The sequence below is a fragment of the Muntiacus reevesi genome, chromosome 8 (genome assembly GCF_963930625.1).
Source record: "Muntiacus reevesi chromosome 8, mMunRee1.1, whole genome shotgun sequence".
NCBI classification, from domain to species: Eukaryota; Metazoa; Chordata; class Mammalia; order Artiodactyla; family Cervidae; genus Muntiacus; species Muntiacus reevesi.
Window position 1 is genome coordinate 85922422 of NC_089256.1, and position 24217 is coordinate 85946638.

A 24217-nucleotide genomic window follows, 5' to 3' on the forward strand; every position below is an offset into this window, starting at 1 on the left:
TTCACAATTACTTTTTCGCCAAGCTAATAAAAACATTATAAACAAGATCCTTAAGAGAACCTTGCACAACTCTGAGAATGAAAAAGAGGTGTCTCTACCAGCCAGAGAACATCAGGAATGGCCTCTCAGAGATACCATGCTGGAACAGAGTCCATGGGAGACTCAGACAGAACAAGTCCAAGTTTACCAGGTGGGCAGTTGAGAGAAGCTGTGCTCCTTACCTCCTCCCCCAGTGTATCCGCACAGCAAAGGGAATCAAACTAGAAGCAGAGCCAGAATGCTGCCCAATCTATAGGGAAATTTTCTTGAGTTCTAAATTCAAAATTCAGGATAATTTACATTCTATTCCCTAATATATTTATGTTTATTCCAAAATAAGAAAAATGGTTTTTATTTCTCACCATTGAGTAAAATTGATATTGGGGCAGATGATCTATGCCTGCCCTTGGGGTAGATGTGACCTCATCTGGGCAGCAAGTGGCAGAAGCATTAGAGGATACAAAGGTATAGAATTACTAGGATGGCATATGAGAGGTAAGGATTAGAGGGTAAGTCAGCCAGGGTATTGGTGGTTATGGAGTGAGTGACAAGACCTCCAGGCAAACCCCACACCAGGCAATGCCAGGATGCTCCATAGCAGACATCCTACAAAACCCTCAGGACCTGCTGTGAGGAATAGGACAAGGTAGCCTGCTAGTGATAACAAAGGGCAAACCCTAAAATTCAGATAGATTGATACATATATACTCTGTCCTGTGCCTCTTAATGTTGAAAGCCCAGCTAAGATCAGAAGGAAATATGTGCCTGAGCAATCTGACCTCAGAGCTGACTGCCCCCAAGATGTGACTTCACATGGAGGTGTTTCTAGGTGGTTTCTAGGCAGTCTTTGTGTTTGCAGCCCCAGAAGTGTGGTTTTATCAACATTCTGAGTATGAAGCAACCTCTCTGACTTTGGCTTGCATTAACCAAACTCACAGAAATATATAAATATAGAGTGGAATGCTAATTCATCCACTTAGGATGAGAAAAACAACTTTCATCAAACTGAAAAATACCAGATAGTTATTGAGAAAACTACCTACCAAACATTGAGTGAAATACTTTACAAATGTTATTGCATGTAATCCTCAAAACAGTCTTACAAGGTAGATGTCAGAGAAATTATTACTGCTTGTGGCTATCCCCGTGTACATCTACATTTCCCTGCTTCCTTGCAGTTCTACTGGACAACTGAATTAGAGAAGAAGCACTCGATGTGGTCACTTCTGAGCAGAAGTGGTTACATGTATGACGTGCCTTCCCCACACTCTCTCTTTCTCAGACATACAGCTGGGAACAAAGGGTATGGTGGGTCTACAGACTAGAAGGAGGAGGGAAATGTTAAGAGGAAGAACATCACTATGAAATCAAGGCTGTTCTCTTCCCTAACTATACATTCTCAGGAACCATGTCTGGCCAGATGAGATTTGACGACCCAAGCGGACAGAGAGAGAAAAGAGGTTGGAATGGGCCTGTCACAGGCTACATGGAGGAGTGCCAGGGCTGGGATAGAGAGAAGAACCATTGCAGAGGGATCGAGAAATGGGGCAAGTTGAAGGTTGTGGCCAAAGGGGAAAAAATTCAGAAGTAAGTTCTTCCAGGTGATGACAAGGTCTAGGCTGTGAATGTTCCAAGGGTTGGCAGAGGTAGAGAAGTAGAGGCTTAGGGGTAGTCAAAGAATGATGGTGAAAGGGTCCAGATGAGTCATCAAAATATCAAAATCTTAAAACTAAGTCAAGGCCTTAGATTTACGAGATCACAAATCCATTATTTAATGTATAATGTACGCAAACATAGACATCTGATACCCTTGGAATCCTGCCTCATTTTCATTAGTGATTTTCTGCGTCATACCCATGTGTCATTCAGACAGGATTACTTCAAGTCCTCTAGGACAGAAGTTTGATAGAAAACTTTAATTCAGCGTATGTTCCCTTGTTAACAAGAATAAATCATATGAAAACTGACAGATCCTTGGAATGAACTTAATGAATTTGTATTTTGATTTTGAGACATGGGATCATGAAGACATGAATTCAGCTATTGTCTTCAACCCAATATTTTCTTTTTTATTTTTCTAAACAGAATATGGGTGATGCTTCACAGATATAATTGAGTCATTCTTTTAAAATAATGAGCTTAAAGAGTCCACATCTTTAGTATATTCTATTTTGTTGTTGTTCAGTCATTCAGTTGTGTTCAATTCTGTGACCCCATGGACTGCAGCGCTCCAGGCTTCCTTCACTATTTCCTAGAACTTGCTCAAACTCACGTCCATTAAGTCGATGATGCCATCCAACCATCTCATCCTCTGTCGCCCCTTTCTCTTCCTGCCCTCAATCTTTCCCAGCATCAGGGTCTTTTCCAATGAGTCAGTTCTTGTCATCAGGTGGCCAAAGTACTGAAGTTTCAGCTTGAGCATCAGTCCTTCCAATGAATATTCAGGATTGATTTCCTTTAGGACTGCTGTCTGAGGAACTCTCAAGAGTCTTATCCAACACCACAGTTTGAAAGCATCAATTCTTCAGTGCTCAGCCTACTTTATGGTCCAACTCTCACATCCGTACATGACTACTGTACTGATTTGCTATTTTTTTCTTTAATTAAGAGTCTCAAAAAAAAAAAAACAACCTCTCCCTATACTCTTAGGGCAGATATATTGGAGAATAAATGTTACTAACTTGGTAACATGTGCTATTGCAATATTACCAGAAAACAAACCAGTGAATCCTTCTTGGCTTATGTCAGGGAATGGCCAGAAAATTCCATTAATAGTATGACCATCTTAAAGTTAATTGATAAGTTTCCACTTGATCAAGTGGAACTCTGACTTTTGAACATTAATTATAAGAATAAATATTTACAAAAGCCATTAGTACTTATAGGTGAGGCAAGCAGAGCTGTACTAGAAAGGACTCTTTACTTCCAAAAGAATATTTTTTGCCACTTTCTGTTGATTTTGAAATTCCTTTTACTGAGGACAAAACTCATCTTTCAGAAAGAAAGAAAAGACTTAAAATACAAATATATAATGTATCTCTAAAAGAGGTAATATACTGGCTGAAATTCACAAACTGGATTCTAATACATTATTACTGCTACTGCTACTGCTACTGCTAAGTCACTCCAGTTGTGTCTGACTCTATGCGACCCCATAGATGGCAGCCCACCAGGCTCCCCCGTCCCTGGGATTCTCTAGGAAAGAACACTGGAGTGGATTGCCATTTCCTTCTCCAATGCTTGAAAGTGAAAAATGAAAGTGAAGTCGCTCAGTCGTGTCCAACTCTTAACGACCCCATGGACTGCAGCCTACCAGGCTCCTCCACCCATGGGATTTTCCAGGCAAGAGTACTGGAGTGGGGCGCCATTGCCTTCTCCGAATACTTTCTTTAAGAGCAGGTTTAATTAAATATCAGAATTTTGAGCTATTGAAAAGGAAGGAGGCAAAAAATGAAATAAGGTAAAGACTTGTTGGAATTACATTTCCATATTTTTGGGCTAATACTGTTATATACATTTCTCCTTTATTTTTACACTTCTCACCCACTCCTGGGCTCACCTAGTACAAAACGATACCTTTAAAAGTTACTTTAATTCCCACAATCCACTATTCCCACTTACATAAAAACAGAACTGTTATCACTGCTCGCTTTCTTAAAACTTTTATGTATTATTTGTTTATTTTTGCCTGTGCTGAGTCTTCATTGCTGTGTGGGCTTTTCTCTAATTGCAGCAAGCAAGAGCTACTCTCTAGTGTCTGTGCATCAGCTGCTCGTTGTGGTGGCTTCTCTTGTCGCAGAGCACATGCTTTCGGGCACAAGGGCTTCAGCAGCTGTGGCATGTAGGTTCAAGAGTTGTGGCTCCCGGGCCCTAGAGCACAGACTCAAAAGTTGTGGTGTCCGGGCTTAGCTGCTTTGTGGCATGTGGAATCACCCTGGATCAGGAATTGAACCTGTGTCTCCTGCATTGGCAGGCAGATTCTTTAACACTGAGCCACCAGAGACGCCTTCTAGCAATGCTTTCTTGAAAAATCTCCAAGATATTTAGACCAAAATTGTTATACAAATGTAAAATATTGTAGTGGTGAGTGTGCTGTGATGTGATTTACTACAAAATCAAGGTCCTGAAAATATGTGCACTGTTTGATAGTCCTTTCTTCTGAGCTTACAAGATTGCCCTCCTCTGACCTCAGGTCCAACTCTCCAGAACAGTGATCTGCCTTGTTGATAAACAATCACGTTTATACCTCAAATGTGATGTCACCTCTGATCTGCTACAGTGATAGAAAACACACAGAAGAGACAGGAGGACTCAGGGTAGGTGAACTGCACCTGTGTCACACTTTTATTTTTAAACAAAATTACTTATTTGTATATATTTGTTTGGCTGCCATGGGTCTTAGTTGCAGCAAGCGGAATCTTTAGTTGCAGCATATAACATCTAGTTCCCTGACCAGTGATCAAACCTGGGCCCCCTTGCACTGGAAACTCATAGTCTTAGCCACTGGAACAAAAGGAAAGTCCCTGTGTCATACGTTTGAAGACATAATGCATCCTTCATGTGATTTAGTGATTTTTGAGGGGTTGGGTGTTCATAAGTGGATGCCACTAGCTACATGTGATCAGGACACAGACCCGTTAATTTTACTTTCTGAGTCTGACATAACCACAGGACACTGGAAACTGAGTCTGCCCCATCTTCCCTCCATGCCCTCACCTTTTTCTTTTCTTTCACAATGCATCTCTGGTCCTCTCTCAACAAGGACTGCATTATGATTAACGAGTTCACTGACACCAAGAAAATAAATAGGCAGACTTGAGAACTAAAGCACATCCCTGACCATTCTCTTCCTACTTTGAAAAAAGAATAAATGGAAACAAATAAAGGAAGAGTCAAAGAAATTAAAATAATCAAAATGGGTACTTAGAGAAAATATGCCCTCAAGGCTGGGTACTCTTCAACTAAGACTCAAACAATCTACCTCCAAAATGACGCAAACAAAAAACAAACAAAAACATATCTAATCTTTTCTCTTCCTAGTTTCGATGCTGATTCTCCATTTCCAGAAAAACATCTATTTCTGCTTTATTGACTATGCCAAAGCCTTTGACTGTCTGGATCACAATAAACTGTGGAAAATTCTTCAAGAGATGGGAATACCAGACCACCTCACCTGCCTCTTGAGAAACCTGTATGCAGGTCAGGAAGCAACAGTTAGAACTGGATATGGAACAACAGAAAAAGGAGTACATCAAGGCTGTATATTGTCACCCTGCTTATTGAACTTATATGCAGAGTACATCATGAGAAACGCTGGGCTGGAGGAAGCACAAGCTGGAATCAAGATTGCCGAGAGAAATATCAATAACCTCAGATATGCAGATGACACTACCCTTATGACAGAAAGTGAGGAAGAACTAAAGAACTTCTTAATGAAAGTGAAAGAGGAGAGTGAAAAAGTTGGCTTAAAGCTCAACATTCAGAAAACTAAGATCATGGTATCTGGTCCCATCAATTCATGGCAAATAGATGGCAAAACAGTGGAAACAGTGGCTGACTTTATTTTGGGGGGCTCCAAAATCACTGCATATGGTGATTGCAGCCCTGAAATTAAAAGATGCTTACTCCTTGGAAGGAAAGTTACAACCAACCTTGACAGTATATTAAAAAGCAGAGACAATTACTTTGTCAACAAAGGTCCGTCTAGTCAAGGCTATGGTTTTTCCAGTAGTCATGTATGGATGTGAGATTTGGACTATAAAGAAAGCTGAGCACAGAAGGATTGATGCTTTTGAACTGTGGTGTTGGAGAAGACTCTTGAGAGTCCCTTGGACTGCAAGGATATCCAACCAGTCCATCCTAAAGGAGATCAGTCCTGGGTGTTCATTGGAAGGACTGATGTTAAAGCTGGAAACTCCAATATTTTGGCCACCTGATGCTAAGAGCTAACTCATTTGAAAAGACCCTAATGTTGGGAAAGATTGAGGGCAGGAGGAGAAGGTGACAACAGAGAATGAGATGGTTAGATGGCATCACTGACTCAATGGACATGAGTTTGGGTGGACTCTGGGAGTTAGTGATGGACAGGAAGGCCTGGTGTGCTGCGGTTCATGGGGTCTCAGGGAGTCGAACATGACTGAGCGACTGAAGTGAACTCCATAAAGAGAACAAAGTTAATTCAATAAAGGATTCAATTTGAACACATTTTTGCCTTTAAATGAATATTTCAGACTTTCTCATTTGAATTACCTAGAAAGTAAACTCAAATTTTCACTTTGTACCTATAACACTTTCTTAAGCATGGCTGTATTTTTCTATCCATTTGGTCAAAAACAAAATAAAGTACTTGATATTTCAAAATACCTTGACCTTATCCAAAAAATGTCAACATTGCCTACAGAAAGCCTTTAAAACCACATCTGTTACTTCATGCCCGGGATCATGTGTACTGAAGTATTTGATAATGTTCTTGAACATCACAGGACTTATCTCCAGATAGTCTTTGACTGTGAAAGATGCTTTTATTGTAACTAATCCAGTTATTGTAAACACTATATTCAAGCCTCAAAGTGAACCACAAAATCTACTTTAAGCCATAAAGGCAGTAGGCAGTATATTTTAAAATCCTGTAACCCTTTCCCCTACTTTTCTGCACAGAAAAAAATTGTTTCCCAGAAAATTATAATCTTACCATTTCCTTCTTCCTGTCTCCTCTTAATTGTATGGAATTTTCCCATTTTCTGGGGCTGAAATTTAATCCTGCAGAATTCCCAGTTTGTCCCACATGGCTGAATGGAATGTTCAGCATTTTTTAAGTACTGTGCCTCATTAGACAAGTAATCAACCACAACAGACATTTATGATAGACTTAAAATTATCTCATTTTAGGTAAACATGTTCTCTAAATGCTTTAATAAATCATTCTTCTAAATGCCCACTGAGTTTTGCCTTGAAAATAGATTTGTGGGGGGAAAAAATCATATAACACCAGTGTCCTCAAGCCAATGCTATTGCAAAAGGCAGTGAGATCTAAATCTGAAAGACAGAGAATAACTCAGCAGGTAGTTGAAATCACTGGGACCATTATAACTAATATTTGACCTTTTATTTAATTAGGCAAATAATCTGAAAAAATAATTGTGAAGTCATTGACAGAGCAAGGCTCAGAAAATACACAAGCCAAGCACTGTTTGTGGTGTTTGCTAATCCTACTCTAGGCTAATTCGCTGAAGAAGCCCACAGCAAATCCAGAGAAGGCTAAAGATGATTAAAAGACTTAGAAGGAAAGCCTACAGCAGCCTCGGAGGAAAGAACAAAGGAATTGGGGGTTATTCCAGTGAGGAAAGGAAAGCTGGGAGGCTGATTTCCTATGGGACTAGTTTAAAATGGCTGTTAGGTCAGGGACAGACTGTCCTCCAATAGGACGAAACAGGAAGGGATGTCATGAATGTCAACACAAGGAAGTGGACACAAGACAGACTTCATCAGAAAGGGGCCTGCTAAGTTTTGGCCCAGGTCACCACTGCGTGAAGAGTGTGTGACGATGAATCCTCCAACATACCGGAAGTGTCAGAAGGGAAACCGGAAGGCAACCGGAAAAGAGGGGAAGGGGAGCGTGTTTCCTGACGGAAGCTTTTGGGGCGATCAGGAGGGTGTCACACCGCGCGTTACAGGGCAGGACTGCCTGAGAAGCCTCTTTCCCCCCAGATCCCAGTCCTTCTGGTGATCTTCACTACTCCCATCTTGCCTGAGTCCCTACCCACCTCTGGCTCTCCTCCTCCTTCCCACTCTCTCTGCCCCACTTCCTTGGGTCTCTGTTTCTCCTTCCCAGCCCCTCTGTACTTCCTCTCCCCACTTCCCTCCATCCCTCTGTCTCTTTCTCTACCCACAGTGGGGAGGTGGGGAACGGAAAGGACTCGTGGTATTTTTCTTTTTTTCACTTTTAATCAGAAATCTCTAGCTTTATTGAATTTCTTCAATAGTTAAATGCAAGGAAAACTGTTGTTTATTTACTCCTTTAATGAATAGTTATTTACTGCTCTTCTCTGGCAGGCATGGTGGCAGGAAACTCCAGGAATACAGCAGTGAGTTAAATCAAGTCCCTGCCCTCATGAGGCTTACAGAGAACTTGTTTTTTAGTGACATACTATAATTTAGGCACACCAAAAGATGATGGTGTGCCTATAAATTTTTCTATAAATGATATAAACTTCCTCGCAAGCCCGCTGTTGTGAACTGAATTGTGTCTCTCCCCACACAATCAGATGTTGAACCCTAACTCCCAGTGAGATGGTGTCTGGAGATGGAGCCTTTGGGAAATGGTTGAGTTTAGCTGAGGTTGTGAGAGTGGGGCTCTTATGATGGGATTAGTGCCCTTGTAAGAAGAAGGAAAGACACGAGAGCCTGCTTTCTCTGCCACGTGAGGACAGTGAGAAGGTGGCCATCTGAAAGCCAGGAAGAGGATTCTCACCAGGAACCAGATCTTCTAGCACCCTGATCTTGGATTTCCAGTCTCCAGACTTGTGTTGTTTAAGCTTCTCAATCTGTAATATTTTGTTATGGTAGGCCCAAAATCTAATGTATCCCCATTCCCACTTTTTGAGGTGATGGGATGGGATAGCAGGAGATGCAAACTTACCAGTTAAAATGAATCAGGTACTTTGGGGACTTCCCTGGGTGATCCAGTGGTTAAGACTCCACATTTGCATTGTAGGGGGCATGAGTTCAATCCCTGGTCAGGGAACTAAGATCCCATGTGCTGCATGATGCAGCAAAAAAAAAAAATAGAGAAAGAAAGAAAGAAGGAATCAGTTGCTTTGATGTAAACAGTCACAGATAAATATGTAGTCAGTTGAAGTTCAAACTCCCTTTAAGACTTTTCTCTCCTCTCTTGCTTTTCCCTCCTCCCAAGATGGGGACTTACAGATAGGGCAGGAATTGCATATCCTTGGGAGCAGCTGAAGTGGGGGGAGGGGGGTTGACTCCAGAACTGATCTCCTTGGAGATGTCCCCTGCACCACCTGATCACACTCTGATGGAGACATCCATGGTCAGTTCTTCTGGCAAAGCTGGAGGTCTCGCGGACTTTTTCCTCTGTTACCTGGCTCCACCTTAGCCCAGGCTAGCCCTGTAATCCTGAGTCTATCTCCACTTTATCTTGCAGCAGTGCCTGAGAGAAGCCTACACTGGGTTCCCTCCCATTGCTACCACAGCTCAGCTGCAGGGTTCTGGTTTCAATCCTTTCATCAAGACAAGTAAGAAACTCTGGACTCTTCCACATCACACAGAAGCCAAGGGATTCTTGGGACTCTGTATTTGACCCTGTCTGTGCTTAAGTGCTGGCTTCCCTGGTGGCTCAGTGGTAGAGTCCACCTTGCAGATTCTCCTCTCGCAAAGTAAATGGCAACCCACTCCAGTATTCTTGCCTGGAAAATCCTATGAGCAGAGGAGCCTGGTGGGCTACAGTCCATAGTGTCACAAAGAGTCGGATACAACTGAGTGACTAAATGATAACAATGCTTAAATACTGCCTTCAGACATTTCTACTTTGCTGCTTGGGTGGCTCCATATTACTGTGGTTCTCTTAGACATCTTGAAGTTTTCCCTGTCTGTAACTAGGGAAAACTAGACCCATGGAAACTGCTGATGAGAATTGTACCTGCCTTTATCTAAAATCCACATTTCCCTTTCCTATCCTTCCGTGACATCCTGGACAGATTGCATCATTTCTATCAATTTTGGTTATTCAAAAAATGTATAAAACTTTAATTTCAAGCACTTTGTAAATCCCACTTCCTCCCTGTCTCCTCCAGAGAAGGCTTGAGTTGGAATCTTGACTGCCTGGAGTGACGTGGGGTTGGAGGGAGTCCTGGCTGTGAAACACCCTTCCTCCCTCTCCCAGACATGGCTCTTTCTCTCAAGTGTTGGAATCAGGAAGAAGGGAAGGAAAGGGGGACCAGGGTCCTCTCTCTATTGGCTGCTCTGCATCTCCAGGGAGCCCTGAGTCTGCAGCCAGTGTTCTAAATCCACCTCCCCTCAACTTTCTCAGGAATAGAACCCAGGTCATGGTGCCTAGTCCTGGGGCGCACAGCTTGAACGGTGAAGTGGCTGAAGAATATATGCCTTCTTATCAGGGGATTTCTTGCACCCTGGCCATGCCGCATAAGGGTGGACAAGATCACAGACCTGCTGCCATTCCTATTCCACATGGCCAGTCAGAGGTCACCAGCAGTAGATCCTAAAAGCCATTGTCTTGGAACCTCTTTCTTCACTTGGCAATAGGAGTCAGGAGAAATCCCTCCCCCAAAGGAAGGGGAGAATCCCCACCTTCCCAGGCTCTTTTGTAGACCACGGACTCCATATTAGGGGACAGGGGGTGTAGGTGGGGACTGAAGCTCAGTTGTTCAGCCACTTAGTAAGACTTTGGAAAAAGAGGCAGATCCCTGTTACTGTTTTTAGCTCTGGATCCTTTTTGTCAACACAGGACAATAGGAAAAATCCCCCTTTGCCATCCTGTCATACTTACATCTGAGCTTACCCTATCATGTTGGAATTGCTTTCTTCCTAATTCTTTGAAAACAGACTCATTTCCCCAGACGGATGAAATGAGTTCTCACCAGCGAACACTGAAATGTGTCACATGAAATTTCAAGATCCCTTCTAAAGATCCTATGATTCTATGAAAACAAAGTGGGGAAAGAAAGCAAGTTACATGTATGAAGTTAGGTAGATGGTTAAAACGAATTCATTATCCTTATTATTTCTGAATGAATTGAAGGGGTTTTTTCCTCTAAAGTTTATCTCATTGATGAAATACATATTTGCTGCAAGTTTCTACAATAATCAAATCATTCATTTTTCCCATTTTTCTACTCTATTTTCTGTTCAATTCTATATTTTGATTGGTGTCTTTACTGAAAAACAGTTCCTACAAATATATTTGCTGTTTGTAGTTTTAGTTGTGTTTAATCTAGCAGGGTTTGTATTTTTTAACTGTTCAATATGCAAAACTCTGGTGATATCCAAGAATCTTTGCCCTGAAAGATTTTTGGATCTGTGTGATTAGGTATTCTACAACTTTAAAGGAAAGAAAAAGAAAAACTCCTTAGAATCATTGCAGAAGCATCAATTTAATAGTAAAATGCTGCCTCCTTCTGGATAAATTGTTTTAGGCATGATAAGCTTGTAAAACTGCTATAGAGGTATATTATTTTATGAGTAAAACATTTTTATAATCCTACTTTTTTCATTAAAAAATTAGAGGACTAGAGTAAGCTTTGAAAGATTATCTAGATTCTGCCTTTGAGCATGCAAAGAATTTAAATTATCTAACCTATGGCACTGATTTGATTGTCTTTCTTTCCAAGGTCTTTAACAGTAACTGAAATATCAGATAAAATTGAAATTAGCATGGTTTCACTTTCATGTGAGGCTACCTTACTTAACATTCAGTTGGCATTATCATGTATGCATGCACACAGATTCATCTACATACCTAGAAAAGTGTGTATGTGTGTTTTTAAAAAATGCAATGAAATGCCTAGGTGTTCTAGTCTTAATTCTGTGCCAGCAGTCATGTGTATTTTGGCAAGCCACTTAATCTCTCTGGGTCCCAGTTTCCTTATCTGTACACTGAGGATAATAAAACCATTGTTATTGACCTCAAAAAATACTTTATGAGGCTCACTGAAATCAACAAAGCACTGTGTGAGGTATTATTTATTATCTTTAAGGTTTCAACTGGTCACAGTCCTGAAGTGAAAGAACAGAATCAGATCTGTGACCAACAAGAAGAAAAATGCTTAATGATGCTTCATTGCATAAATGCTTAAAAATGCTTTATTGCATAACCACAGACAACTAGTTTGGTTATACTCAAATAAATCAAGTCTCTACTATCTGAAGTAAAAAGCCAGAGAAGAGGTTATAAATAACCCCAGACCACAATTATACAAAAGTCAAATCTACTCTCAGTTCTCCTGGGGGCAGTTTATCCCCACAGAACCCAAAGAGTATGGAGGTCTAACCAAGGTAGGCCAGAGACCCAGAGCAAAACTTGTTTGCTCTACCGCATCCCCGAGCCAACATCTCCAAGCCTACCTGGGGCCCAGCCAGGGTGCTCAAGGTGGACTGTGCCCTGGTTCTGTTGACAGGAATTTTATGATTCTCCAAAAATCCTTCAGCGAGAATAGTACTAACCAAAATCCAAACCACCCAAGAGGCCAAAGGACACTCCAAATTTTCTGGTCCCTACTCAGCTTTTGACTAGTGGCTATTTTGTTTGTATTTTGTCAATTTTGTCTATAAAATGGATGTAGCAAAAAAAAAAAAAAAAATGGGTGTAACAATAGTACCTACTTAATTAGATTGCTGTACATTGATACAAGCAGAGCATTCAGAATAGCATCGGGCATTCAAGCATTCAGTATGTGTTAGCTGCTATTGCTATCACCACCATTATTTTATCACACTAATCTGCTTGCCCATGGCATTCATTTATGGACGAATGAAAATGTCTCTCTCACAGCTCTTCAGTTTCCTGACACTGAAGATTGTTGATCCTTTAAACCCGCTGGCCATCAATATTTTGAATTTCGTTCCTATACTAGTTACCTCACATTACATATAATACTTCTTTTTACTTTTCAATTACAAAGTAATAAATTAAAACTACTGGTGCTCTTTTTGTGACCTAGTAGGCAAACCAAACAGCAGCTCTTTATTTTGTAGCCATATTAGCAGATGCACCTGGAATAAGAGCTAAGGTTTAGGCACATTTCAAGGTGTTACACATTTTTTATGATCAGGAAATATTCCAGTTCCATTTCACTCCAAGAGCAGAAGCAGCTAATAATAACCCTAATTCAAAACTATCTGGTAGATCACTCTAAGAAAAATACTTGCTGTTGTTTTTGTTGTTTAGTTGCTAAGTCACATCTGACTCTTTTGCGACCCCATGGACTCTAGCCCATCAGGCCTCTCTGTCCTTGGAATTCTCCAGGCAAGAATACTGGAGTGGGTTGCCATTTCCTTCTCCAAGGGGTCTTCCTGACCCAGGGGTTGAACCTGCATCTCCTGCATTGGCAGGAGGATTCTTTTCCACTGAGCACTGAAACTGTTTTGATTGAGGACTAAAAATGACACATGGCCACTCGATGGCATTTAAATGGTGTAGTAGGTTCCAGTTTCACACTTGATCTGTTTAAAATCCCAGCTGGTTTGCACTTGGCTCAAGCACCGTGATTCACATATTTTGACCCTGTGGGAACTCCTGAGGGAACTCTCATGACTTGGCTGAATGGAGGCTTAGGAATATCTACAATAGATCCTATAGCTATGGGTGTAAAATAATAAAATCCTTTTGGAGTTACGAAAAGAGAGAGGTAATTTTAAATTTCAGCCTGAAATCTCCAGAACAGTTTTTTTAAAGTAAATTATTGAGGGCAAGATTGAGAGACTGGATAACTTATATCTTTTCAATTCACGTGTACCGTGAAGTCTTAATAACCACAGAGCAGTATAATTCACTGACAGCTTGTCCCAGCTGACCACAGGTACCGCCAAGCCTGGCCCCTGCCCGGGTCCAACAGCCTAATCCTATCTGCCGTTTCCTCCTCAATTAATTCCTAGGAAAGGCCAGCTGTAGACTAGTGAAATACCCCAGAGGAGAGAGAAATTTTCAGAAGCAAATCCTCTTGAAATAAAAAGGCTGTTATAAAGAAAAAAGAATAGTCAGTTCAGTTATTTTTTCATCTTCCACAAGAATATTAGTAGAGAAACATTTTAAATTTCAACAACAAGACTTTAAAATAGCCATAAAGATGAAATGAAATAAGTACTAAAATAAACTATGAAATAAATGAAGAGGAAACCCTTCTATCTGGGGAGATTTTGCACAGAGACAGAGATGAGTAGTGAAGCTTTCTAGGTCTTTTCCTAGTTTTCAGAAGGTGCTCTTTAAAGCCCATGGTGCTTAATTCAAACTGTCCACTAGATGGCCCTAATACATCTGAATTCCTTTAACTGGTGGAGCATTAAATTCCCTGTTAAAGTAAAATACTGGCATATTTAATTTTATTTGTGATTGAAGAAGTCGTCTTCTAAAGGAAAATCATGCAGTGATCATCTACAGGGTTTAATAATGAATTATTAATTACCTGAAAAGATAGAGAATTGAACATAAGCTTTTTATCTCCTCTCTCAATGCCCTCCCCACCAAAAGATAGGAAGGGAAAGTAAAAGTTACAAATCCACAAGGAAATAAAGAATAAGAGAGATCAAAATGAGTGGGACTAACCCAAGAAAGAGCTGAAAGCAAGCAGCCGCAGAGAGGGGAACAGTGATTAGCAAGCTCATCCCATCCCAGGACTTTGGGGACTCAGAGATCAAAAGCGCCCCTACCCATTCCCAGAGGAAAGGCAGGGGCTGGAAATGAACTGAAAGTAGAATCACTTTAGGGAAAGTCTACATTCTAGTCTGCAAGACCTCCCAGCCCATTTGCCCACTCATTTCCCAGAAAGCTGGAGGACCAGGTGATGGGCCCCCTCTAACACTAGAGAGCGGATAGATCCTTCTGTGCTCTGACATTGGGCTCACTCCACCTTGTTAGTCCTCCACACATCAGGCTCCCACCTTCCCAGGAAAATCAGCCTTCTCCATCCTCACTCTTATGACAGATAGCCAAGGCTCACTGAACGATCTAGGAAAATCTCCAACATAAGAGACACAGAACAAGATAAAAAGGAAAAATAATAATAATAACATTGAAGGAGCAGAGACAATGCAGACAACAGAAGAAAATTTAAAAGAAATAAACTAGTATCCTCTGAAAATGAAGGAAACCTGTTGGACCCATGACACAGGAATAAGGTGCTATTTTAAAGTTTTTCAAAAAGAAAGAAGTAATCAGAGAAAAAGGAAGGGCTTTTGAAAACTAACAGTATAAAGACCAGAATGAAGACTATTTCAAAAGAATCATCAGAAGAGAATTTTAAGGCAACGTCCCATAAAATGAAAGAAGGCAAAAATGATAGTAACATCAGGAGGCAAATACAGTCTCCCCAATGTTAGACTAACAGAAGTTCTACAAAGAAATGAGAATAAAGCAAAGGGAGACAATTATTGAATAAATAATAAAAGAATAGTCCCTCAAACTTAAAGAAATCAGTTTCCAAACTGAAAGCATCTACTTAATACCTGGGGCTTCCCTAGTGGCTCAGACGGTAAAGCGTCTGCCTACAGTGCTGGAGACTGGGGTTCCATCCCCGGGTTGAGAAGATCCCCTGGAGAAGGAAATGGCAACCCACTCCAGTACCCTTGTCTGGAAAAATCCCATGGATGGTAGAGCCTGGTAGGCTACAGTCCATGGGGTCGCAAAGAGCTGGACACGACTGAGTGACTTCACTTTCTTTGTTCTACTTAATACCCAGTTTATTGAATTAAAAAAAAAAAAAAAACTAAGTTATCTCACTGTACAATTTCAGAACATTTGGAATGAAGAAATGATCCAAAAAGCATGAGGCGGAGGGTGAGGGGGGGCCAGTATAGTTATATGCATAGAACAAGTAACCAGAACATATTGGAAATCAGAAATCTGGAGAGTAGTAAGGCTGGAGAGATAGATTTCAGAGTCATCATACAGGAATGTGGAAGCAGAGGCAGGTCAGTGGGTGAAAGTTCCCAGGAGGAACATGCACAGTGGCCTCAAAAGTCTTCAGCCCCAAAGCTGACTTAACAGCAGCTCACCAGGCAGCGGCCAGCCTACGCTCGCCACTAAAATAGGGGAGCCACAGCAATCCATGTTGAATCCTAAGGCAGAAGGGAAATCAGTAATACTAATCCTGTCTACAGTGTTGAAGAGTGTCTCCCAAAAATATACATCCACTAGGGCCACAGAACATGACCTTATTTGGAAATAGGTCTTTGTAAATATAATCCGACTAAGAGGAGATCATACTGGATTAGAGTGGGCCCTAAATCCAGTGGCTGGTGTCCTTAAGAGAAGAGCAAAGACAGAGACACAGCAGGAAGGAGGTCATGGGAGATGGAGGCACAGTTTGGAGTGGTGCAGCTACGTATGAACCACGGAATAAGATTTCGGCAACCACCAGAAGCCAGGGGAGAGGCCTGAGGTTTCTCCTGATGTGTCTAACCGCCGGAACTGGGAGAAAATACATTCCTGTTAAGCCATTCAGTTTATGGTCTATTGTTACAGCAAGCCTAGGAAACTGATGTGGCTTTATTTAAATTTTTGACATTTTGTTATGGATTGCTTGGCATAAATTTTTATTTTTCAAAATACTGCATTAGAATATCTTGACTAATGAGTTTTTAGGATCTCCTTAAATTTTGCCCTGGAAGCAATTAATCCAAGCCCTAGGGCATGTTTTAACTACTTTTATTGAATTACTAACAACCAATCTTCTCAGTCCATCCATTTGCAGAGACATATTCTGTATATCCAAAGAACAAAGAGTAAAAGCAAGCAAGCATGATTTCCAAATGAAATAGTTGATTTCTTCAACAAAGACAATTACATGTTCTCCCCCTCGTTGTAGAAATGCAGCCCATCTCTTGGGAGGGACATAGACATTGACAGCCTTGTTTAAAGTCAGTAGGCACCGTCTGATCATTCCATCTGCTTCCCCTAGGAAAGAAAAATCATTACATGGCAATTTCAGTAGCCTTGAATCCCACATAGTGAATTTTATTAACACATTGTATTCACTCTGAGAAAATATTTAAAGGGAAATTCTTTCAAGTTGAATGTGAGTATGAGAGAGTTGGGTATAGAGTTAAGTGGCAGTCTTAGAACATGGCCCCAAGTCTTTTGACACTCCTTTCATGGAGCAGTGGTGGTGTGCACGTTTCCTATGGGCCCACTTTCTCTTCCTTTTTTTTTTCTTTTAATTGAAGTATAGTTGATTTATGGGCTTCCCTGAAAGCTCAGTTGGTAAAGAATCTGCCTGCAATGCAGGAGACCCCAGTTCAATTCCTGGGTCAGGAAGATCCACTGGAGAAGGGATAGGCTACCCACTCCAGTATTCTTGGGCTTCCCTTGTGGCTCAGCTGGCAAAGAATCCACCTGCAGTGTGGGAGACCTGGGTTTAATCCCTGGATTGGGAAGATCTCCTGGAAAAGGGAACAGTTACCCACTCTAGTATTCTGGCCTGCAGAATTCCATGGACTATATTGTCCATGAGATCCCAGAGTGGGACGTGAACTGAGCAACTTTCATTTTCAGTTTCGTAGTTGATTTACAGTGTTGTGTTAATTTCTGCTGCATAGCAAAATTACTCCGTTATACATATATATGCATTTGTTTTTATGTTCTTTTCCATTATGGTTTATCCTAGGAGAGTGAATATATTAATAGTTCCCTGTCCTATACAGTATTGTCTATCCATTCCAATAGATTGCATAATAAACCGTTGTAACAGTTTGCATCTACTAACTCCAGCCTCCAAGGCCATCCCTTCGTCTCCCCACCCCCCTCGGCAATCACAAGCCTGTTTTTTATATCTCTAATTCTGTTCCTGTTTCATGTTGTTTAGTCGCTAAGTCACGTCGACTCTTTCGTGGCCCCATGGACTATAGCCACTGGACTCCTCTGTCCATGAGATCTCCCAGACAAGAATATTGGAGTGGGTTGCCATTTCCTTCTCCAGGGGCTCTTCCCGACCCGGGGATTGAACCCACATCTCCGGCATTGCAGGTGGATTCTTTACCGTCAGAGCCACCAGGGAAGCCCCATAGATAGGTTCATTTGTGTCATATTTTAGATTCCACGTATATATGATATCATATGATATTTGTCTTTCTCTTTCTGACTTATTTCACTTAGTATGATAATCTCCAGTTGCAAAAAAAAATACAGAATACTTGACCAATTTGCATGTCTTCCTTGTGTGGGGGCCATGTTAATCTTCTCTGAATCGTTCTGATTTTAGTGTGTGTGCTGCCAAAGAAAGCCCTGGGCACACTTCTTGAATCTGGGCAGGCTTATGACTCCTTCAACCAAGAGACTCCTGTGGGCTCAGTTGTGAGGCTGGGTCATAAAAGGCAACGCGGCACAGGCATTCAACACTGGAACACTTGATCTTGAAGTCCTGAGCGGCCTTGTACAAGTCTAACTACCCTGAGGACTGCAGCTGTAAGGAAGCCAAGCCGCAGAAAGAAGACAAGTGTAGTTACTCCGGCTGACAGCCCCAGGCCCTGAGTCAGCCCAGCCCAAAGGATGAGGCCTGAAATCTCAAGGAGGAGAGGTCCACCCCTGCAGTGCCTAGTCTGACTCCTGACCCACAAAACCTGTGACCCTAGCCAAGTGGTTATTTCAAGATGCTAAAATTGGGTCCATTTACTATGCAGCAAAAGTAACTGCAACAGAGCATGAGGGTCAAAGACATATCGACATGAACGGATAAGTTTATTATCCAAAAATATCCCAATCATCAGCAGAGTGGGAGTTTACAATACTTTGGAGTAAAAGTTTTCCCAGAATCATCTGGAGTGATCTTTGAACTTGTTTTCTGCTCTAGTTTCAGAGCAATGAAACATGTAAAGCCCGTCTCTTGCTCACGCTTTTCTGTTCAAATTCCCTGTTATCTGTGAAAGCCTCTATCTTAGAGGTGCTTCCTAAGGTGGCTCAGATGGTAAAGCATCTGCCTGCAATGCAGGAGATCCAGGTTTGACCCCTGAGTTGCGAAGATCCCCTGGAGAAGGGGATGGCAACCCACTCCTATATTCTTGCCTGGAGAATCCCATGGGCAGAGGAGCCTGGTGGGCTACAGTCTATGAGGTCTTAAAAGAATCAGACACAATGAGCATGCACACACCCACACCACCCATTAAAAAAAAAAAAAAAAAGACATGCCAAACTTCTCAGCTCAGGCAAGTGCAACAAAAACCTACCATGCAGTCAGTCCCCCATCTTAGAAGACAGAAGGATTAACGTTAGTAAACCTTACTGTTTGAGCCTCAATCTCAAATTTCAACGCACGAATGCAAATGCGAGTACATGCAAATGTCAGTGCATCCTCACCCTTCCCAATAAGAGAGTCAATTAGCACAGCTTCTCAGGTGGGGATGTTATCTCACGTCTATATGTTTCACAATTCTAGCAGTAAAAATGTCAATACCATTGCTGACATTTTAAAAACTAATACCGTCGTTACTTTTGTTTGCATTTTATTTATTTATAACAAGTGTTTTATACTTATCTATTTACTTAGCTGCTCTGTTTCTGAGGTTTGGCGGGATCTTGGATCTTCATTGCTTCATGAGGCAGCTTTAGTTGTGGCATGGGGGAGATTTTTTTGTTTTTTGTTTTAGTTGCAGCATGTTGGATGTAGTCCCCTGACCAAGGATGGAGCCCACGCCCCCTGCATTGGGAGCTTGGGATCTTAGCCACTGGACCACCAGGGAAGTCCCTTGTTTATATTTTAAAGCCACACACACACACACACACACACACACACACACACACACACACACACACATACACAATATGAACTGCCAACAGTGCTCCTGCTTTTTTATTTCATCCTTAAAACACAATATCTGGTAAGGAAAATAATAAAGTTCTATAAATATATAACATGCTAGTTAGAATAAGCAAGCTTTGTGTTGCTATCATCCTGGGATCCAGTTCTTCTTTATGATAAGATAAACAAGTTAAAGAGTCACCACCTTGGAATGTAGAATTGGGGTGGAGGATGGGGCGGGGAGGGGGGGGGAATGTAGACCTGTGTTTCTATAAATTGTAGACTTCACAGTAGACATATAGTATTACACAAATATGAGAATAATAGAATTTATCATTTTTTCTGTTTTCACTACGCAGTTACCAAATGTCACTAAAATGAACAATTATTTATATTTTTCCTCTAGCTTTACTGAGATATAATTGGCATAAAATATTATGTAAGTTTAAGGTGAATGCTGTGATGAGTTGATACATGGCTATATGGCTAAATGTTTACCATGAGAAGGTAGCTAACACATCCTTCACCTCACATAGCTACCATTTGTTGTTATGCTGAGAACATTTGAGATCCATTCTCTTACTGAGACAAACTGGATAAGTACATTCAGGAAAATGCAATTTGACCCTCCTCTTACACCACTCAAAAAAATGAACTCAACATGGGTTAAAACATAAACATAAGACCTGAAACCATAAAACTCCTAGAAGAAAACACAGCTGAAAAGCTCCTTGACACTGGTCCTGGCAGCAGTTTCCCAGACCTAACAGCAAAAGCAAAAGCAAGAAAAACAAAAACCAATTGCTGGGGCTACCGCAGATTAAAAAGCATTCACAGCAAAGAAGCAACCAACAAAATGAGAAAGCAGCCTAGAGGATGGAAGAAAATATTTGCAAATCATATGTCTGATAAGGGATCTATTTCCAAAATATAGAAAGAACTCATAAACTTAGCAAAAACACACACACAAAAAAACCCTTCTAAAAAGTAGGCAGAAGAATTGAATAGTTTTCCAAAGACAACATACAAATGGTCACCAGACACATAAAAAGCATGCTCCACACCACTAATCATCAGCAAAATGCAAAGCAGAACCACAAGATATCCCCTCGTTCCTGTTTAAATGGTGGTGGTTTCGGTGCTTTAGTCACTGAGTTGTGTCCAACTCTCATGACCCCACCAACTGCAGCCCACCAGGCTCCTCTGTCCATGGAATTCTCCAGGCAAGGATACCGGAGTTGGTGGCCATTTCCTTCTCCAGGAATCTTCCCAACCTAGGGATCAAACCCAGGATCAACTGCATTGTAGGCAGATTCTTTACCCACTGAGCTACGAGGGAACCCTTTCAAAAAGATAAACCACAACAAGTGTTATCAAAGGGTGTGAAGTAAGGGAATCCTTTTGCACTGATGGGAATGCAAACTGGCGCAACCACTATGGAAAACAGTATGGAGGGTCCTCAAAAACTTAAAACTAGCATACCCATGATCTTCCACTGTATAGTCATAAGCTATTTGATTTAGGTCACACCTGAATGGTCTAGTGGTTTTCCCCACTTTCTTCAATTTCAGTCTGAATTTGGCAATAAGGAGTTCATGATCTGAGCCACAGTCAGCTCCCTGTCTTGTTTTTGCTGACTCCATAGAGCTTCTCCATCTTTGGCTGCAAAGAATATAATCAGTCTGATTTCGGTGTTGACCATCTGGTGATGTCCATGTGTAGAGTCTTCTCTTTTGTTGTTGGAAGAGGGTGTTTGCTATGACCAGTGCGTTCTCTTGGCAGAACTCTTTATTAGCTTTAGCCCTGCTTCATTCTGTACTCCACGGCCAAATTTGCCTGTTACTCCAGATGTTTCTTGACTTCCTACTTTTGCATTTCAGTCTCCTATAATGAAAAGGACATCTTTTTTGGGTGTTAGTTCTAGAAGGTCTTGTAGGTTCTTCATAGAACTGTTCAAGTTCAGCTTGTTCAGTGTTACTGGTCAGGGCATAGACTTGAATTACCGTGATAGTGAATGGTTTGCCTTGGAAACAAGCAGAGATCATTCTGTCATTTTTGAGATTGCATCCACATACTGCATTTCAGATTCTTTTGTTGACTATGATGGCTACTGTATTTCTTCTAAGGGATTGCTGCCCACAGTAGTAGATATAATGGTCATCTGAGTTAAATTCACCTATTCCAGTCCATCTTAGTTCACTGATTCCTAGAATGTCAATGTTCACTCTTGCCATCTCCTGTTTGACCACTTCCAATTTACCTTGATTCATGGACCTAACATTCCAGGTTCCTATGCAATATTGCTCTTTACAGCATCAGACCTTGCTTCTTTCACCAGTACCATCCACAACTGGGTGTTGTTTTTGTTTTAGTTCCATCTCTTCATTCTTTCTGGAATTATTTCTCCACTGATCTCCAGTAGTATATTGGGCACCTACTGACCTGGGGAGTTCATCCGTCAGTATCCTGTCTTTGCCTTTTCATGCTGTTCATGGGGTTCTCAAGGCAAGAATACTGAAGTGATTTGCCATTCTCTTCTCCAGTGGACCACATTCTGTCAGACCTCTCCACCATGACCTGTCCGTCTTGGGTGGCCCCACACAGCATGGCTTAGTTTCACTGAGTTAGATAAGGCTATGGTCTGTGTGATCACCATTGGCTAGTTGTCTGTGATTGTGGTTTCAGTCTGTCTGCCCTCTGATGTCCTATCTCAGTGCCTACCATCTTACTTGGGTTTCTCTTACCTTGGATGTGGGGTATCTCTTCACGGCTCCTCCAGCAAAATGCAGCCACTTCTCCTTACCTTGGATGTGGGGTAGCTCCTCTCGGCCACTGCCCCTGACCTTGGAAGAAAGTGGGGAAAACCACTAGATCATTCAGGTATGACCTAAATCAAATCCCTTATGACTATACAGTGGAAGTGAGAAAAAGATTTAAGGGACTAGATTTGATAGACAGAGTCCCTGATGAACTATGGACAGAGGTTCGTGACATTGTACAGGAGACAGGGATCAAGACCATCCCCAAGAAAAAGAAATGCAAAAAAGCAAAATGGCTGTCTGAGGAGGACTTACAAATAGCTGAGAAAAGAAGAGAAGCGAAAAGCAAAGGAGAAAAGGAAAGACATACCCATTTGAATGCAGCGTTCCAAAGAATAGCAAGGAGAGATAAGAAAGCCTTCCTCAGTGATCAATGCAAAGAAATAGAGGAAAACAATAGAATGGAAAAGGCTAGAGATCTCTTCAAGAAAACTAGAGATACAAGGGATCATTTCAGGCAAAGATGGGTTCTACAAAGGACAGAAATGGTATGGACCTAACAGAAGCAGAAGATACTAAGAAAAGGTGGCAAGAATACACAGAAGAACTGTACAAAAAAGATCTTCACAACCCAGATAATCCCGATGGTGTGATCACTCACCTAGAGCCAGACATCCTGGAATGTGAAGTCAGGTGGGGATTAGGAAGCATCACTACGAACAAAGCTAGTGGAGGTGATGGAATTCCAGTTGAGCTATTTCAAATCCTGAAAGATGATGCTGTGAAAGTGCTGCACTCAATATACCAGCAAATTTGGAAAACTCAGCAGTGGCCACAGGACTGAAAAAGGTCAGTTTTCATTCCAATCCCAAAGAAAGGTAATGCCAAAGAATGCTCAAACTAACACGCAATTGCACTCATCTTGCACACTAGTAAAGTAATGCTCAAAATTCTCCAAGCCAGGCTTCAGCAATATGTGAACCATGAACTTCCAGATGTTCAAGCTGGTTTTAGAAAAGGCAGAGGAACCAGAGATCAAATTGCCAACATCCACTGGATCATCGAAAAAGCAAGAGAGTTCCAGAAAAACATCTATTTCTGCTTTATTGACTATGACAAAGCCTTTGACTGTCTGGATCACAATAAACTGTGGAAAATTCTGAAAGAGATGGGAATACCAGACCACCTCACCTGCCTCTTGAGAAACCTGTATGCAGGTCAGGAAGTAACAGTTAGAACTGGACATAAAACAACAGAAAAAGGAGTACATCAAGGCTGTATATTGTCACCCTGCTTATTTAACTTATATGCAGAGTACATCATGAGAAATACTGGGCTGGAGGAAGCACAAGCTGGAATCAAGATTGCTGGGAGAAATATCAATAACATCAAGTATGCAGATGACACTACCTTTATGGCAGAAAGTGAGGAAGAACTAAAGAACTTCTTAATGAAAGTGAAAGAGGAGAGTGAAAAAGTTGGCTTAAAAGCTCAACATTCAGAAAACTAAGATCATGGCATCCGGTCCCATCACTTCATGGCAAATAGATAGGGAAACAGCGGAAACAGTGGCTGACTGTATTTTTCTGGTCTCCAAAATCACTGCATATGGTGATTGCAGCCATGAAATTAAAAGATGCTTACTCCTTGGAAGGAAAGTTATGACCAACCTAGACAGCATATTAAAAAGCAGAGACATCACTTTTGAGAGAGTCATTTCCTAGGCAGGTTGATAAGAAGTCTAGGGGTCCCCAAGGAGAGAGAGGTCTGGGATATTCAAGGAGGAAGAAAGGACAAATTTTTTACTTTTTTTCCTCTACATTCCTTAGGATTATATAACAATGATGTATCCTGCCTGAGGACAGTCTCTGGATTAAACCCTCCAGCTAATTCTGTTATCTTAAAACATAAATTATGGGAGTAGGTCTGGTCTTTACA

At 41.3% G+C, this 24217-nt stretch overlaps 1 protein-coding gene and 1 non-coding gene across 2 annotated transcripts in view; one reads left to right on the plus strand and one right to left on the minus strand.

Annotated features, from left to right (window-relative positions):
- VEPH1 (ventricular zone expressed PH domain containing 1) overlaps nucleotides 1-4353 on the plus strand; it is a 313627-nt gene extending 309274 nt beyond the window's left edge. Inside the window, exon 14 of the mRNA XM_065943247.1 lies at nucleotides 4232-4353. Coding sequence (XP_065799319.1) covers nucleotides 4232-4321 — 90 coding nt within the window. The 3' untranslated portion in view covers nucleotides 4322-4353. The remainder of the gene's footprint in view (nucleotides 1-4231) is intronic.
- Nucleotides 4354-17904: 13551 nt separating this feature from the next.
- On the minus strand, nucleotides 17905-18011 carry LOC136173849 (U6 spliceosomal RNA). Its single transcript, XR_010664328.1, has one exon. It is a non-coding gene; the product is annotated as a U6 spliceosomal RNA (small nuclear RNA).
- Between the last annotated feature and the right edge of the window lie 6206 nt (nucleotides 18012-24217).